The 17,349-nt window shown below is 38.0% G+C and overlaps 1 protein-coding gene across 2 annotated transcripts in view; it reads right to left on the reverse strand.

Annotated features, from left to right (window-relative positions):
- Positions 1 to 5,396: 5,396 nt before the first annotated feature.
- The window catches only part of LOC100494799 (bactericidal permeability-increasing protein), a 36,677-nt gene continuing 24,724 nt past the window's right edge, over positions 5,397 to 17,349 (reverse strand). Inside the window, exons 3-15 of one of the 2 annotated variants that reach the window (XM_002932861.5) lie at positions 16,332 to 16,460; positions 15,716 to 15,871; positions 14,923 to 14,986; positions 12,657 to 12,720; positions 12,463 to 12,554; positions 12,081 to 12,257; positions 10,930 to 10,989; positions 10,213 to 10,380; positions 9,900 to 9,967; positions 8,137 to 8,179; positions 7,411 to 7,471; positions 6,916 to 6,992; positions 5,397 to 5,628 (exon numbers count right to left, since the gene is read on the reverse strand). In XM_002932861.5, the coding sequence (XP_002932907.3) occupies positions 5,590 to 5,628; positions 6,916 to 6,992; positions 7,411 to 7,471; positions 8,137 to 8,179; positions 9,900 to 9,967; positions 10,213 to 10,380; positions 10,930 to 10,989; positions 12,081 to 12,257; positions 12,463 to 12,554; positions 12,657 to 12,720; positions 14,923 to 14,986; positions 15,716 to 15,871; positions 16,332 to 16,460 (1,198 nt within the window). In that variant the 3' untranslated portion in view covers positions 5,397 to 5,589. The remainder of the gene's footprint in view (positions 5,629 to 6,915; positions 6,993 to 7,410; positions 7,472 to 8,136; positions 8,180 to 9,899; positions 9,968 to 10,212; positions 10,381 to 10,929; positions 10,990 to 12,080; positions 12,258 to 12,462; positions 12,555 to 12,656; positions 12,721 to 14,922; positions 14,987 to 15,715; positions 15,872 to 16,331; positions 16,461 to 17,349) is intronic. The other variant, XM_031894844.1, reaches the window with a different exon arrangement.

A 17,349-nucleotide genomic window follows, 5' to 3' on the forward strand; every position in this document is an offset into this window, starting at 1 on the left:
GGTTAAATGATTCCCTTTTCTCTGTAATAATAAAACAGTACCTGTACTTGATCCCAACTAAGATATAATTACCCCTTATTGGGGCAGAACAGTCCTATTGGGTTTATTTAATGGTTAAATGATTCCCTTTTCTCTGTAATAATAAAACAGTACCTGTACTTGATCCCAACTAAGATATAATTACCCCTTATTGGGGGCAGAACAGCCCTATTGGGTTTATTTAATGGTTAAATGATTCCCTTTTCTCTGTAATAATAAAACAGTACCTGTACTTGATCCCAACTAAGATATAATTACCCCTTATTGGGGCAGAACAGTCCTATTGGGTTTATTTCATGGTTAAATGATTCCCTTTTCTCTGTAATAATAAAACAGTACCTGTACTTGATCCCAACTAAGATATAATTACCCCTTATTGGGGCAGAACAGTCCTATTGGGTTTATTTAATGGTTAAATGATTCCCTTTTCTCTGTAATAATAAAACAGTACCTGTACTTGATCCCAACTAAGATATAATTACCCCTTATTGGGGGCAGAACAATCCTATTGGGTTTATTTAATGGTTAAATGATTCCCTTTTCTCTGTAATAATAAAACAGTACCTGTACTTGATCCCAACTAAGATATAATTACCCCTTATTTGAGGCAAAACAATCCTATTGGGTTAAATTAATGTTTAAATATTTTTTTTAGTAGACTTCAGGTATGGAGATCCAAATTATGGCAAGACCCCTTATCCAGAAAACCCCAGGTCCTGAGCATTCTGGATACCTAGTCCCATACCTGTACTTGGAAAATGTAAACAGTTTTATGTACAGATCAAAACTGCAAGATAAATTCAATTACTACAATTATAGCTGTTTGTTTACAAATATAAGCAAATGTGGACCCGACCATCAAATCTATAGGTTATTTTTTTTTTATTTCGGTTGCTTGGCCACAAACATGAATTGTACAGCAAATGAGAGATGTTCTGAACAGTGATAACAAAGTATATCTACACATTTAAGTGGAAGGAGAATTTTGCTCCAGTCATAAACGGAGATCGCTAATGGGTGTACATGATGATGCCTGGTCTAGTTACTGGGTAACAATGATCCTAGGTAGATACTATTAGAAAAGTGGCAGAGCAGGGGCCAGGGTCCACAAGGACTCGGGACCACCAGGAATTTTCCTGGTGTCCTGGTGGGCCAGTCTGACTTATTTTGTACTGCAAACATTTAAACATTTTTGCACCTGCAGGTCAATCACCTGAGCTATAAGGGTTTCCCCAACCAGGCCCAGTTGGCAAATGTGTGGGGATCATATAATAATACATGAGGGCACCCATTCCAGTAAGAAGAAAGGAGGTTCCGTCTAAATATTCGGAAAGGATATTTTACTGTGAGAGCTGTGAGGTTGTGAATCAGTCGTGTTGGCTGATACATTAGATTAGGGCTTCAAGAAGGGGCTGGGTGGCTTTTTAGTAAGTGAGGGAATACAGGGTTATGGGAGATAGCTCTTAATACAAGTTGATCCAGGGACTGGTCCAATTACTATCTTGGAGTCAGGAAGTAATTTTTCCCCTCTGCGGCAAATTAGAGAGGCTTCAGATGGGTTTTTTGCCTTCCTCTGGATCAACTAGCAGTTAGGCAGGTTATATATAGGCATTATGGTTGAATTTGGTGGACGTGTGTCTTTTTTCAACGTAATTTATTATGTTACTATGTGTGGGTTCGGGCAATGCCAGAGGGGCTGCTGTAAGATGCCATAGACACTCACTATTTATTGGACTGGGGGGGGGGCTGTTTGGGCCTCTGGGTTCTTGGAATGCCAGGACCCAGGCCCAGACTGGCAATCTGTGGGTTCAGGCAAATGCCAGAGGGGCTGCTGTAAGATGCCATAGACAGTCACTATTTATTGGGCTGGGGGGGCTGTTTGGGCCTCTGGGTACTTGGAATGCCAGGACCCAGGCCCAGACTGGCAATCTGTGGGTTCAGGCAAATGCCAGAGGGACTGCTGTAAGATGCCATAGACACTCACTATTTATTGGGCTGGGGGGGCTGTTTGGGCCTCTGGGTACTTGGAATGCCAGGACCCAGGCCCAGACTGGCAATCTGTGGGTTCAGGCAAATGCCAGAGGGACTGCTGTAAGATGCCATAGACACTCACTATTTATTGGGCTGGGGGGCTGTTTGGGCCTCTGTGTACTTGGAATGCCAGGGCCTATTTTGAAGCCCAGTCCGGACCTATCAAAAAATGAACCCACACTGCAATAGTTAATATTCAGTTCTTGAAAATCTCTGGGTTTCTGTTCTTCTTTAACTGGAGAGCACTTTGCACTCTAGCGTAATAAAATGCATTAATAAATTATTATAAAAAGTGATAAAAAAAACACTTAGCACTATATTATACTTGTTTTCGTGAATTTGAGTTTTTCATAATTTAATTAAGGAAATGTTCCATTTTCCAGTTAAGAACTATCCAAGACTATATAAACAAAAAATAGTAGTCATACTGATTAAATATGCAAAGCAAGGAAAAAAACCTTGCGTATATAAATGGAGAAACGTAATACACGTAATTAGAGAACACTTTGGAATGCCAGAAGGAGCAGCGGGACTAATAATTCAGGTAGGACCTGTCACAACTTGCGATATTTATATTTTAAAATGCAACTCATAACATTAAACATAGGAGGATTCTAGTCACTGAAGCTTACCATCTAATACTTTGAATAAAAGCAGTAAAGTTATAACTTATTGTTACAGATGCCGTGAAGAAAGCATATAATATACAAAGGGTGGGGTTACCAATTAAACCATGGGAATTTAGGTGCTGCATCATGGAGATCCTTTTGTCTTTGACTCCATAGGTCTTCATAGACACATGTCTCCTTTGTTTCTATATGATTCCATAGATTTATTATGTGATATCAGAGAGATATCAGGAAGGAGGGTATTATCTGAAGATACAAAGTTCAATTTTTATCCTTTTCCAACCCATTAAAGAGATGAATAGTGTGTCAAAGATATGAAAGGTTCTCTATTGCAAACAGCTTTACCTAAGAGACACAACCAGGGGTGTAACTATTAAGGAAGAATACTTTGCAACCACTGGGGGCCCAGTGGGGACAATGATTGATAAACAATGCAATACAAATTTATAAACTGTCCCAGACTTATTCTTAGAGTTTAAGGGGGTAAAAAGATTCTTACTGTGGGACCCAGTAACTTACAGTTGCACCACGGGATAAAGCAGTGCACTGTTGTAATATAGTTTTGATAAGTTACATGGTGCAAATTTACCTTAGGCAATTATTTCTTACATCCAAAGAGCAATTACATGTGACATGTCCAATGCAGTTAAAGGGAACATATACTGTACTTTACAGGTCTGCATAAAAAATATATATTTTATAGCCATTTCATTAACAATTTGATAACATTCTTTATTTGTCTCTTATTATAATAGGCATAGGTAACTTTCTTTGTTTCACATTTTCAGATCAATTATGGACATAAAAAAAGCCTCTGAATACCTCTGTTTTTTTCTTTGGGACTATATGTATGCTAATGGCGCAGAAGAAAGCAGTGACCAAGCAGCTGTAAGTTATGTCACTTTTGGAATCTTTGTTATAACGTGTGTCATAGGACTTTTAGGCAATGGCATTGTCATCTACATCACCGGGTTCAAAATGAAGCAGAAATCCAAAATCTGGTTCCTCAACATGGCCGTAGCCGATTTCCTTTTTCTTTTGTGGTTGCCACTTGATGCGACTAACACGATAACAGGCAACTGGCCTTTCGGATCCTATGCGTGCAAACTTTATCATATGTGTTAAACATTCAACATGTACACAAGTATTTTCATCATGGCGGCCCTCAACGTTGACCGTGCCATATCGGTGGCCAAACCATTGTGGCATCACAAGTTTATAACTCGTTCTGTTTGTTACAGGACCTGCGCGTGTATTTGGATACTAACAGCTCTGGCTAGTCTCCCCGCAGTGTTTGTAAGTGCTGTACATACCGGGGGTAATCAAACAGTGTGTTCTTTGCTAATTCTTGGACAGGACGACCAGGAGTATAATAGCAGTGTAGCAAAAAGAAATTTGTTTAGCTATGGGGAGAGAAGCGTCATACTTTCTTATAGGAATGCAACTGACGATCATGGAACATTCATCAGGTTTCCGCATTTACGAGAACAGTGTATAGACAACGAGTGCTGTGCTAATGAAGAGACAGTTGCAATATGGCATGATACGATATTTAAGGCATATTGTTTTATAATCTCTGTTGTGGTCATTGGATATTTTATCCCACTCTGTGTTATCCTGATCTCCAATGGAGTCATTGTTTGTCAGGTATGGAGATCTCAGGCAACGAAGACCTCCAAATTATATCGAATCACGGTTTCAGTGGTCCTGGTCTATTTTATAACATGGACACCTCTGATTATAGCTTACATTATCTTCTTGATAGCTATGTCCACTATGAATATTTTACTAGTCTTTAAGGTTAGTGCGTTTATGGTTCTCTTGAATAGCATTGCCTATACCAACAGCTGCCTAAACCCCATCATGTACGTGCTGATAGGCAAGCAAGCTCGAGATGTGTTGGCGGCTTCCATAAAGAGTTTAACAAACACCAGTACCCAGGGGAGAATGAGCAAGCGTGCAGAGAATACAGACAAATTAACACTGAGCAGTACTAGGACTAATAAGGGATCACACAATACAGAGTAAATATCATACCAAATCTACAATAAGTTTTCTCACACTCTAACTATTAACCGTCTAACTGCATATCGGTTTAAACTGCACTTTGCTTTGAATGTTTAACACATGTTGCAAAAATGGGCAAAGGTCCAAGCAGTGGTTTATTGATTGTATAGAAATCCATGTATCACATTAATATTTATATATCATTTTTATGAACAGTTGGAAGATAACAGGTTCCTTATTAAAAGACAACAACCTGGGAAGGAGATAAAATATTAAAACATATTAAATATAGTTAAATAAAGTATTTAGCGAACCCATCAGAGTAGAGGGAAGATCCCACTAGTGCAAATAATAAAGCTTCTTACTGCAAAAGTCAAAATCTAAACCCCCGTTAAAGGGATAAGGGATATTCTGAGTCAAAATGGAATTGGTCTTCGTTTTTAATTTTCTGCGGTTTTTCAAATTATTTTGCTTTCTGTTTAGTAGCTCCAGTTTGGAATTTCTGCAGGTATATAGTTGCTAGGGTTCATATTACCGTACCAACCAGGCAGTGGTTTTAATGAGAAATTGGATTACGAATGGGAGAGGGGCTGAATAGAGAGATAAATCATAAAAAGTAGGAATAACAATAAAACTGTAGCCTCACAGAGCAATAGCCCACTGAGAAGCCTCTATATAAACAAACCCCTCCCTTCCCCACGCTACAGCCTATTATATTTTGAAATAAACAACAGCTCATTATACATAGGACATATAATTACACAAAGTTATGGAGAGTCACTGAGGTCCAGGAACACGACCTGATGTTACAGTTTCAAATACTTTAAATCATTTCATTATCCATTTCCCCATGTCCATCCAGCTCCTTGTCTGCCATTCTTTCTTACTGATACTGTACATTTGCCCCAAACAGGAGGTAGTGCTGAAAAGATAAAATGTGACATCATGTAACAGTACAACAATAAAATAAGAATTATACTTATAGATATGACAATGAAGGCACAGAAACTTAGGGGCACCTTTACTAAGCAATTTTGAGATAAAGTCGGATTTTTTCTTATTTCTAGATAATTTTGAGATTTACGAATGGGTTTCCGCCAGAAACTCGATTTTTTCTTTATTGTTCCCCTATCAATTTTTTGAAAATAACTCCCATAATTCGTTCAATTTATTAATGTTTAGTTAACTTTGTTTGTCAAAAAAGTATTGGGCAGGTTTGATCTATCGAGTACCATTGAGTCCTATGGAGGCTTAGAATAGTAGAGGAATAGAATAGTCAGTGACAGCCTGTCCTGGAACTTTCAATGAGAAATTAATCTCCTAATTGTTTTCAGTTTCACCCAGCTTCAAGGGGAAGTTAATCCCATCATTGTTTTCAGTTTCACCCAGTTTCAAGGGGAAGTTAATCCCATCATTGTTTTCAGTTTCACCCATCGTCAAAGGAAGTTAATCCCCTCATTGTTTACTATTTCACACGTTGTCAAGGGGAAATAAATCCCATCATTGTTTTCAGTTTCACCCAGTTTCAAGGGGAAGTTAATCCCATCATTGTTTTCAGTTTCACCCAGTTTCAAGGGGAAGTTAATCCCATCATTGTTTTCAGTTTCACCCATCGTCAAAGGAAATTAATCCCCTCATTGTTTACTATTTCACACGTTGTCAAGGGGAAATAAATCCCATCATTGTTTTCTACTTCACCCAGTTTCAAGTGAAGCTTTAACACAAGAATGAGTGCCAATGCTCCTAAAATGGCTGCTGGAGCAATTCCTGTTTGTGAAAAATAAAGAGGATTCACGGAAACGAACGTCCGTTTAAACTCAAATTTTATAAACACAGCAATGAATGAGTTTAGTTCGAATTTATACCATGTCGAGTTGATTGAGCTGTACAAGTGATGGGTTTAACAGGAAGGGTATGTTACACTCCTCAGATTTACAGGTGTTGAACAATAACAAAACATGGATAGGGAATAAGAGTCTCTTTAGTATCCTTGGGACACTTCATACAGAACGCATACTCCTTTGGGGGTTCTAGTGTTGGGAGACAATATCTGTTTCCTGTAGCCACCAAGGTTTATTGGGCTCTTGGAGCAATCTTCTTATAGAGGGGAATACCTAGTCTGGCCGGTGTGGCGCTGGGTCTGGGTGCAGTCACACTCACTGCCCCTACGGTAGTTACCCCACTGGCTGAAAGGAGAATGTGTACTAACCTCATATGTTTTAATCACAATATCACTGAGCTGGATGTGCTCAATCAAGGGTAGTGGGAATCCATATTTCAGGTAGTCTGGAGGAATAAAAAGTTTGGCTAAATGAGGACCACCGATTAATATTATTTATATAAATATGACAATATTAGGAGTAATCAAGCATTCAATTAAAATGTACAGGCATGAAACCACAGGTCAAGTGCTCTTCTACAGGTCATGGAACTTTGAGGAGACCCATATTTTAAACACTGTTGCTTGCTCAACCAAACTTTTGCATACAACATTGCATCAATGCTTAAAGCATGCTGGGAGCTGTAGTCTTGCAAAATCAGGGCAGCAACCAATAATACGTTTCTCACGGGAACACAATTACATTGGCATTCGGGTTAAAACCCTGCATTGTGGGTAAAAAAAAAAAATAAGGATTCACATCAGAAATTTGCGCTTTGTATACCACACCCATTTATAAATGAGCCCTATTATCTTGCTACGTACCATTAATGTGAGGAAGGATCACTGGGACAAGTAAGTTCATGGCCATATTAATTTCCGAAACCTAGAGAGCAATAGAAACAGATTACATTCTCTACGATACATGCAACATGGTTCCTGCAGGTCTCTGAAATTTATTAGATGCTACTCAAATATAAACATTTGGCCTCTGAAAACAGACAAGTTCATATACAGCAGAAGTCAATGGAAGGTGTACTAGCAAGTTCAGCTCGAGTCGTTGCAAATGATTGGTAAAATGTGAGTCCGCTGCTTTGAGATTTGAGTATAATAATGAAATAAAGCCAAAAATGTATCGAAGTGTCAAATTAAAGCTCAGCAGAGTGAAATTCCGCCATTCTCTATTCATTCCTATGGAATTATAAGAGTGAACTTTAATGGTGAATTCTAACTTTCACCGATTCATAAATATTTTACTATGGTGAGTTCTAATGTCACATTTTGATACATTTGCCCCAAAGTGTATAATTTTTTTAAAAAAGTGTTTTCAAAATAGATTTATTAACCATCAACTACAGTTTTCTGGATTGACTATAGTAGTATAACAGTTTTCCTTTACTTATTGACAAGGCACATTTATACAGTTATAAAGTGCCGAACAGAAGGGCTGATTTGGTTCAACTGTCGCTTCTCTCTGTCAGCTGAAAAGTATGTAAAGATTAGTGAATATATTGATATTGTTGGGCAAATAATTCATGGCCCAGGACTCACTGAAAAAGGTCCAACATCAGAGTGAGACAGAGAAACTTCCACCCTAGAAACAACAGAAATCACATTAATATGTGAGAATATTTTATATAATTCTTATTAAACAAAAATATATATATATAAGATTAGAGGCCTTAGGGGCAATTCATTAAAGTGCGATAAAACGTGCGTTAAAAATTTTATCGCGTCTTAATTTTCGCGACTTTTCGCACGATTCACTATAAACATACTTACGCTATTTCACGCGCGATATTGCATGCGTTATTTAACTCGCGAAGACTATTTTCAAGCGGTATTTGCCGGTACATGCGCTAAATAACGCACGCGTATAGTTACCGGATATAAAGAGTAGCTTATAAATAGTGTATATAAATTGTCGCCGCATATAAATAGTGTAATAAATAGTAGCCACATATAAATGGTAGCATATAAATAGTATATATAAATAGTAGCCACATATAAATGGTAGCATATAAATAGTATATATAAATATTAGCCGTAGCCACATATAAATGGTAGCATTTAAATAGTATATATAAATATTAGCCACATATAAATGGTAGCATATAAATAGTATATATAAATAGTAGCCACATATAAATGGTAGCATATAAATAGTATATATAAATAGTAGCCACATATAAATGGTAGCATATAAATAGTATATATAAATATTAGCCGTAGCCACATATAAATGGTAGCATTTAAATAGTATATATAAATATTAGCCACATATAAATGGTAGCATATAAATAGTATATATAAATAGTAGCCACATATAAATGGTAGCATATAAATAGTATATATAAATAGTAGCCACATATAAATGGTAGCATATAAATAGTATATATAAATATTAGCCACATATAAATGGTAGCATATAATAGTAGATGCTTATAAATAGTAGCCACTATTGATGAGAAATGTGTTCTGGTTATCTTTGGTGAAAAATTAGCAAATCTTTCGAAAGATCCACGAAACGGCAAAAATGTTGTAATTGCAGGCGTCAAAAAATAATAGTCGCGGGCAACAATTTTTTTGCCCACGACTATTATTTTTTGACGCCTGTGTCAATTTTTGGACGTGCGGTGAATTTTTTCATGTGTTTTGCCATTGGCAGATTGTTTTGGAAACGCATGAAAAAATTCGCCGCGGAAAAATTCGCCGCACGTCCAAAAATTTCCTGCGAATCCATGCCTGGCGAAGCATTTCATCACTTGTAGCCGCATATAAATAGTCATGCGAATGAACGCACGCCATGTTATCCATCCACAATACTTGCGGAAAATTACTGTATTAAAAACGACCATTTCGCTGCAAACTGGCGGCTGCGTCACTCTAGGGGAAACACATACTTGAATAAATCCCACTGCAAAGTCCATATTTTATTGCCAAAAGCTCATTTACTGTACTTTTCTATAATTATCGCCTGCTTGAAGTAGGTGTTAATTTTCGCATAGCCTTATGCAATATTTAGCGCGCCTAAGTGATTGTGAATCATGCGATCGTATTCTTTTCATTGCGGAAATTAACGCATGCATTAAAACTAGCGCATGTGGTTGCATGAAAAATAACGCATGTGATATGGCGACTTAACGCACGCGATAATACTATGGTGAATCGCGCGCTAATTATCGTGTCTAATTTAACGCAAAAAAGCGTGCAATAAATTTTATCGCACTTTAGTGAATCAGGCCCATTATCTCTCATAATTGTATGGATTATATTTACATTTTACATTTAAATGTTAATTTTTAAATACTTACTTGCCATTCTCTAGGGTGCCTACTATTTTCCCAGAATTCACTGCCGCCTTTGCAAAGGCATTTGTTTTCTAGAGATGAAAATAAAAGTTCATTATAATCTACAGCTAAAAGGAGAAGGAAAGTCATTTTGGCATTCTACTGCCAATAGATTCGAGGGTATATAGGCAAAGCAAGCAAAACCCAACTCAGTTGTTTAATAAGCAGTAAATGATTGAAGAATCAAGTGCTTGATATCTGCCTAAATCTGTTGCTTACTTGGTAAATAAAAACATTCCAACACATTTTTCCATTTTAGAACAAGCAGAGGACTCACCACTTCAAGGAGAAAAAGTGGAGCCAGGGAGGAGTTGGGCAGAATGGCATAAGCCTGGAAGTTTCCAATTGGCGAAAGAGTCACACCTCCTGGGGTAATATTCAGAGCTGGCGTTGAGGCAGCTGATATCTTTAGCTTCATGGGCATATTGGGGTACATCTTGGAAACCTATAGATTCATATATATCATTTACTTAGGGGCACATTTACTAACCCACGAACGGGCCGAATGCGTCCGATTGCGTTTTTTTCGTAATGATCGGTATTTTGCGATTTTTTTCGGAAATTATCGTGACTTTTTCGTTACCAATACGATTTGTGCGAAAAAACGCGAGTTTTTCGTAGCCATTCCGAAAGTTGCGCAAAATCTGGCGATTTTTTTGTAGGGTTAAAACTTGCGCGAAACGTCGCGCTACGAAAAAGGCGCGACTTTTTCCGCAAGTTTTAACGCTATGAAAAAATCGCAAGATTTTGCGCAACTTTCGGAATGGCTACGAAAAACTCGCGTTTTTTCGCGCAAATTGTATTGGTAACGAAAAAGTCGCGATAATTTCCAAAAAGTCGTAAAGGCGCCGAAAAAATTGCAAAAAATACGAAAAAGTCGCAAAATGTTCGTTTTCCAATCGGAATTTTTCCAATTCGGATTCGAATTCGTGTCTTAGTAAATCAGCCCCTTAGACACCATTTCAAACAGAATAAGGATGACTGCATACAGTACCGCCGGTATTACTCTTTCCAATAAGTTAGTGTTCAGGTGAACGCCGAATTCCTTTGGAATCTGTAGCAACAAAAAGAAAAATATTATTGCATCTTATCGGAACATTTGAGTTAAATAGTTTAGGTGCATTCAAATGTTGATAAATCATGGAATTTACTACTGCCAACGGGTAGGGTGCAAAGTGCAAGAAACGGGCATAATCTGCCGTTTTTTTGGGGGGGGGTTGCATGGAAAAGAATTGATGCAGGTCTTTGAATTCTGTTTCGAAATACAGTGCTTCTGAGCACTGAATGGTTAGGGGAAGGGGGGGTTAGGGGAAGGGGGGGTTATGGGAAGACCCTAACCCCCTCTGGTACTGTTAAAGTGGACCTGTCACCCAGACATGAAAATCTGTCTAATAAAAGTCCTGTTCAAATTAAACAAGAAACCCAAATTAATTTTTACATTAACACATCCAAACCCATTATAAAGGCATTTAAAAATCCCAGCTGTCAATCATATATTGCTTGCCCCGCCTCTATGCCTTAGGCATAGAGGAGGGGCAGACAATAACTTTAGCTTTCCATTCAGCACTTCCTAGATGTCACTGCACATCTAACGTTTCCCCTCCCTCCTCCTCATCTAATTGTGTAGCCAGTGCATGGGCATCTGGTCCCCCATTCTGGTACATAAACAAGATTTTGGGGGGATACAAAGCTTGCCTTAATAACAGTGCCCACAAAATGGTGCCTGCCTGCTTGTTGTGATTGAGTAATTCCAAGACGGAAGGAAACAAGATTTATATTATTTATATAGAGTAAGTAATGTTTATTTTGCCCAACTAACAATATAGAAAATAATTTGGAGTTATTTTCTTAGGTTGACAGGTCCGCTTTAAGGGTTTTGGGGAAACTTGTAGTAAAGCAGAACAAAAGTGTTGAAAGGAACATCCCTTTTGTTTGTATGGGTGTAAAATGCAATGGGAAATTCTTATTCTTTACAATATAGATCTTTTTTAGTGAGTATTATACAAGGAAAAGGGAAAAATTACTAAAGGTAAGAACATTCACTGAAATAAATTATAAAACACAAATCTCACCCATGTGCAAAAACATTAATTAGAATATATTAACAAAAAGGCAGATCTGACAGGTGAATGCTATCTTTTTTACCATCTTATCAGTCAAAGTGAGGACAAGAGCCCTAGCACTCTGATAAGCGAGAAGAGCAGTGTTGAACACATAGTCAGAGACGGCAAAGTAAACCATGTGATCTTGTTCTGGAGGCAGCGACATCGCCGGGGGTGCGAAGGGCGGAGCAGTACGGTGTGACCTATAAAAAAATTCCCCCTTAAAGAGGAGACAATCATTAAAGATATATGTAGGTGGCTACACAATGAAAAAAGCAGGATTAACTTTAGGAATAATGAATAATAAATCTAACTAAACCAGAACCTTCCATATTTATAAAGCATAATTAAGTATACAAATAAGCTCAATGTTACCATATAAGTGTTTTTACCCATTTAGGAATGTCATTTCTTTCAAATTATACCTTTAAAAATACATCAACCCAATTTGCCATGACAGAAGGAGGTCCCATCAGAGAGTAATCAAGGGCAGATATGTGGTCAAGGTTTGTTTCCACTGTCAAACAGAAACATTAAAAACAATAATCAATTTGACTTTAATTAATTATACTATAGAATTTGGTCCCCCCCCCCCCTTTGTGCATAAGTGGTTGATCACCTGGTAGAGTTTGGAGAAGGGATGACAGTTTGGAATTAATAATGTCATTAATCTCTGGGCAGATCTAAAAAGAAAAAGATGAGTGGGTTTAACAGCCTGATTGGTTAAGGCCATTGCAATAACCCATAGCAAGCAATCATTCATCAACTTTGATCACTCTAACTCAGGGGTGGGCAAACTTTTTGGCTCACGGGCCACATTTACTCACCCCCAGGCCGGGCCAGGGCGGGCAGGGCCAGGCCAGCGTTACGCCCCCTTCGTCTCTTTAATTCCGGCACGCCAATGACACCAAGGGGCTGATTTACTAACCCACGAATTTGAATCCGAATTGGAAAAATTCTGATTGGAAAACGAACATTTTGCGACTTTTTCGTATTTTTTCGATTTTTTCGGCGCCTTTACGGAAATTATCGCGACTTTTTCGTTACCAATACGATTTGCGCGAAAAAACGCGAGTTTTTCGTAGCCATTCCGAAAGTTGCGCTTTTTTCGTAGCGTTAAAACTTGCGCGAAAAGTTGCGCTTTTTTCGTAGCGTTAAAACTTAAAAGGCGCGACGTTTTGCGCAAGTTTTAACACTACGAAAAAATCGCAACTTTTTGCGCAAGTTTTAACGCTACGAAAAAATCGCAACTTTCGGAATGGCTACGAAAAACTCGCGTTTTTCCGCAAAAATCGTATTGGTAACGAAAAAGTCGCGATAATTTTCCGAAAAAAATGCAAAATACCGATCATTACGAAAAAAACGCAATCGGACGCATTCGGCCCGTTCGTGAGTAAGTAAATGGGCCCCCAAGTCTCGCGTGATGAGACTTGGCGTCGTCTGCGAGCCGGATTAAAAAGGCCAAGGGGCCAGATGTGGCCCGCGGGCCGTAGTTTGCCCACCCCTGCTCTAACTGCACTAGATACAATCTTATTACTGATCCTATTGGTTTAGGACTTATTGGTTAATGGGCCATATCACACAAAAGCCCCCACCCCCAAAACATTCTTTTCTACTTTACATAAGTAGTCAACTGTAATTACATTGATGCCAATCTGCTTCAAAGGAACATTAACAACAAAATATGAGAGTGATCAAAAAATACTACTATTGTTTATATACATAAGCAGGGGGACAGCCATTCAATCTGTAAAAGGAGTAAAGACAGATAACAGATCAGCTCTATATAATACCATGGGGTATGTTCTTACACAGGAAGATCAAGAACGGTCAAATGCCATTTGCAAATGGTTCTCTACAGGGCTACAGACTGAAAACTCTTTTGTAGCCAAGAAATAGTCTATTTCTAGATGCTGGATTAACAGAAACAAACTTTAGATTTAAATGTAAAGAAAGTCCTCTCTGGGTCCAAGGGTATTCCAGATAAGGGGGCTTTCCGTAATTTGGATCTTCATACCTTAAGTCTACTGAAAAACCAATAAAACATTCATTAAACCCAATAGGATTGTTTTGCATCCAATAAGGGGTAATTATATCTTAGTTGGGATCAAGTACAGGTACTGTTTTATTATTACAGAGAAAAGGGAATCATTTAACCATTAAATAAACCCAATAGGGCTGTTCTGCCCCAATAAGGGGTAATTATATCTTAGTTGGTATCAAGTACAGGTACTGTTTTATTATTACAGAGAAAAGGGAATCATTTAACCATTAAATAAACCCAATAGGGCTGTTCTGCCCCCAATAAGGGGTAATTATATCTTAGTTGGGATCAAGTACAGGTACTGTTTTATTATTACAGAGAAAAGGGAATCATTTAACCATTAAATAAACCCAATAGGGCTGTTCTGCCCCCAATAAGGGGTAATTATATCTTAGTTGGGACCAAGTACAGGTACTGTTTTATTATTACAGAGAAAAGGGAATCATTTAACCATTAAATAAACCCAATAGGGCTGTTCTGCCCCAATAAGGGGTAATTATATCTTAGTTGGGATCAAATACAAGGTACAGTTTTATTTTTACAGAGAAAAAGGAAATCAATTTTAAAACTCTGAATTACTTGAGTAAAATGGAGTCTATGGGAGACAGGCTTTCCATAATTCGGAGCTTTCCGGATAATGGGTTTCCGGATAAGGGATCCGACACCTGTATAGTGGATGTCAGGCCTATGGCCATACTTGGCACTCATGTTCTGCACTCGGCACCCTGCCCTGTCATTAGTTAATGAGCCCTACACTGCTAGTTACAGCCTTGCTAGTTTATTTAAGCTTTGCACAAAAAGGATTGAATTCCAAATTTTGCCGTTTATCCGTTACAGGTACCTTGTCCTCCAATTCTTGTCTTATTTTTGATTCAACTGCGTCATGGAATAGTTTAACCAACCAACTGCAATGTAAGAAAAGATGCTGTTTGTTGACAGATATCACACCCCTTGCTTTATACTTGATGGCTCTCCACAAACACCAGAGTCCTGGGTTCGATGCCAAGGCTTCAAGGAGTTTGTATATTCTCGCTGTGTTTGCAAGGGGTTACTCCCACAACGACAGTAACTGGCTGCTAATTAAACTAACCATAGAGTATGTCAACATAGATGATTTCGATCGTAAGCTCTGCTGGGGCAAGGACTGATCATGTATAATCCTCATAAAGCAATACATTGGCTACATTGGGAGCTATAGATAAAGAATAATCATTTGATATATATGCCTATAACATTGGTTTAAGATAGATACAATCTAATTTAGTCCCTATCCAGTAGAAGTGATGCTGTACTTTAACCTATAATTAACTTACAGTATTAATTGCAATTATCTAACATGCAATTAGCACAGTTATATACTTGTGGAATTTCCCTAACAGATTGGATTCCCTGCCGTTCCCTGTAGTTACTGCTGTCTAACTACTCAGTTTGAACCTTGACAAACTAACAATCAGGAATACAGTTAAGAAAATATTTTAATAACTGTTAATCAGTTTAGTAGGAATCTCTGCAATTTATGACATAAAATGATCTAAATATGTAACACCATGGTTTGAATGGAATCTCAAGCCAAGTTTTACTCAGATCAATATATAAAGTGTATTGACCACCTTAGAAATATGACAGAGACTTACCCTATGGTTCCAGACATGTGCACCTCAACATTGGCAATATGGCAGCTGCAGTCTGCTACGGAAACTGTTGGTTTTCCATGTTCAATATTCCTCAAATTAAGTCCAACAGACATGCCGAGCCCCCCAACTTTGATATTAAAAGTGCCGTTTTCATGTCTGCCAATAAAGAACATGACTGAGAAGTGATCAGAAGTAGCCTGTACAAACCATGCATGAAAGTTTAGGTAGGTGCCCATTTGGTTGTGAGGTGGTCTAGTTTTATCTTATGGCAGGCCTTTATATTGTGTAACACCCCTAGCCTACAAAGACACGACAAAGTCGAATGTCAGATGGACCAAAAACAGTAGGTTATAAAGAGTAGGGACAAGTAAGATCTGTATAGGGTGGCATACACTGTAAGGAATAATAATTGAGGGATCAACAAACTTTTAATAATTTGTCTTTTTATAAACTAACTTCAGTGGTAAATGTCTGTAAGTATACTATAGCTTGGATCTACAGGAGTAATTGTGCTTCTAAATAACATAGGATTGCCCATAGGTGATACAGAACCAATCTCCGTGGTCCCATTCAATGTCAAGCCATATCTTTTTATAGTAGTACAGTTATGTCTTACACAAATGAATGCTGAACATCCCATCGTCCATTAACTTCGAAAAAACCTCCAGACGTCGACAGCTTCAGACCAACATTTGGAATGGGACTGACTTGGAAACCGGGCAACTGGAAATTTCCTAAATTCATGCTGCCAAAAAACAATGTTAAAAGAACAAGTAAGTATTTTCAAATCAGAAATACAAGTCCCTGCATGTAGCAATATGACTATAAACATGTAAGTGCGGCTCTATTCGGTGCTCCTGCTGCCCATAGAAGGAATGTATACCTCCAATAAACCATAATCCTAATGGCACTCACATAAACAGCAATGTGCGGTGGTTTTGACGCTTTTTATTAAGATCTCAGCAGACGTTCTTCAAGAGCACTTGAAAAAGGGGGGTTTCCCCCAAAACGTGAGATCTGAATAAAAAGCATCAATACCACTGCACCTTGCTGTTTATGTGAGTGCCAACTGGGTAATGGTTTATTGAACTAGTAACTAGTAGAGAACAATTCTCACTAAAGCCTGAAATAATGGTGAAGAGCTATGAAACTGGAATGTAAATAGCATTGGCCAATAACGCTAATTTAAAGACAGGATATACTGTGTGCATGGTTTTAATACTTGTAGATTGTAAGCTCTTTTGGGCAGGGCTCTCTTCGCCTCTTGTATCGTTTATTGATTGCTTTATATGTTACTCTGTATGTCCAATGTATGAAACCCACTTACTGTACAGCGCTGCGGAATATGTTGGCGCTTTATAAATAAGTGTTAATAATAATAATACATTGTCAAATCTGTCCAATATGCCCATTGCCCAAAAAGATGTGAAGAAGGAATGGAATGCATTTACTTTTAATTATATACTTGCATTCATGAGTGAATTAAACAGTTGGAGATAGGAAACCCTTCTACCATGTAAATGTTAAACGTAAGCAAGTTATATCTTATCTGACATCATTTCTGTACAACCGAAAGGAAAGTTGTTCCACATGTATTGCTTCTATGCATTGCTGCTTTGCTCTTTGTTGCCTTG

This window comes from Xenopus tropicalis, chromosome 10, assembly GCF_000004195.4.
Source record: "Xenopus tropicalis strain Nigerian chromosome 10, UCB_Xtro_10.0, whole genome shotgun sequence".
NCBI classification, from domain to species: Eukaryota; Metazoa; Chordata; class Amphibia; order Anura; family Pipidae; genus Xenopus; species Xenopus tropicalis.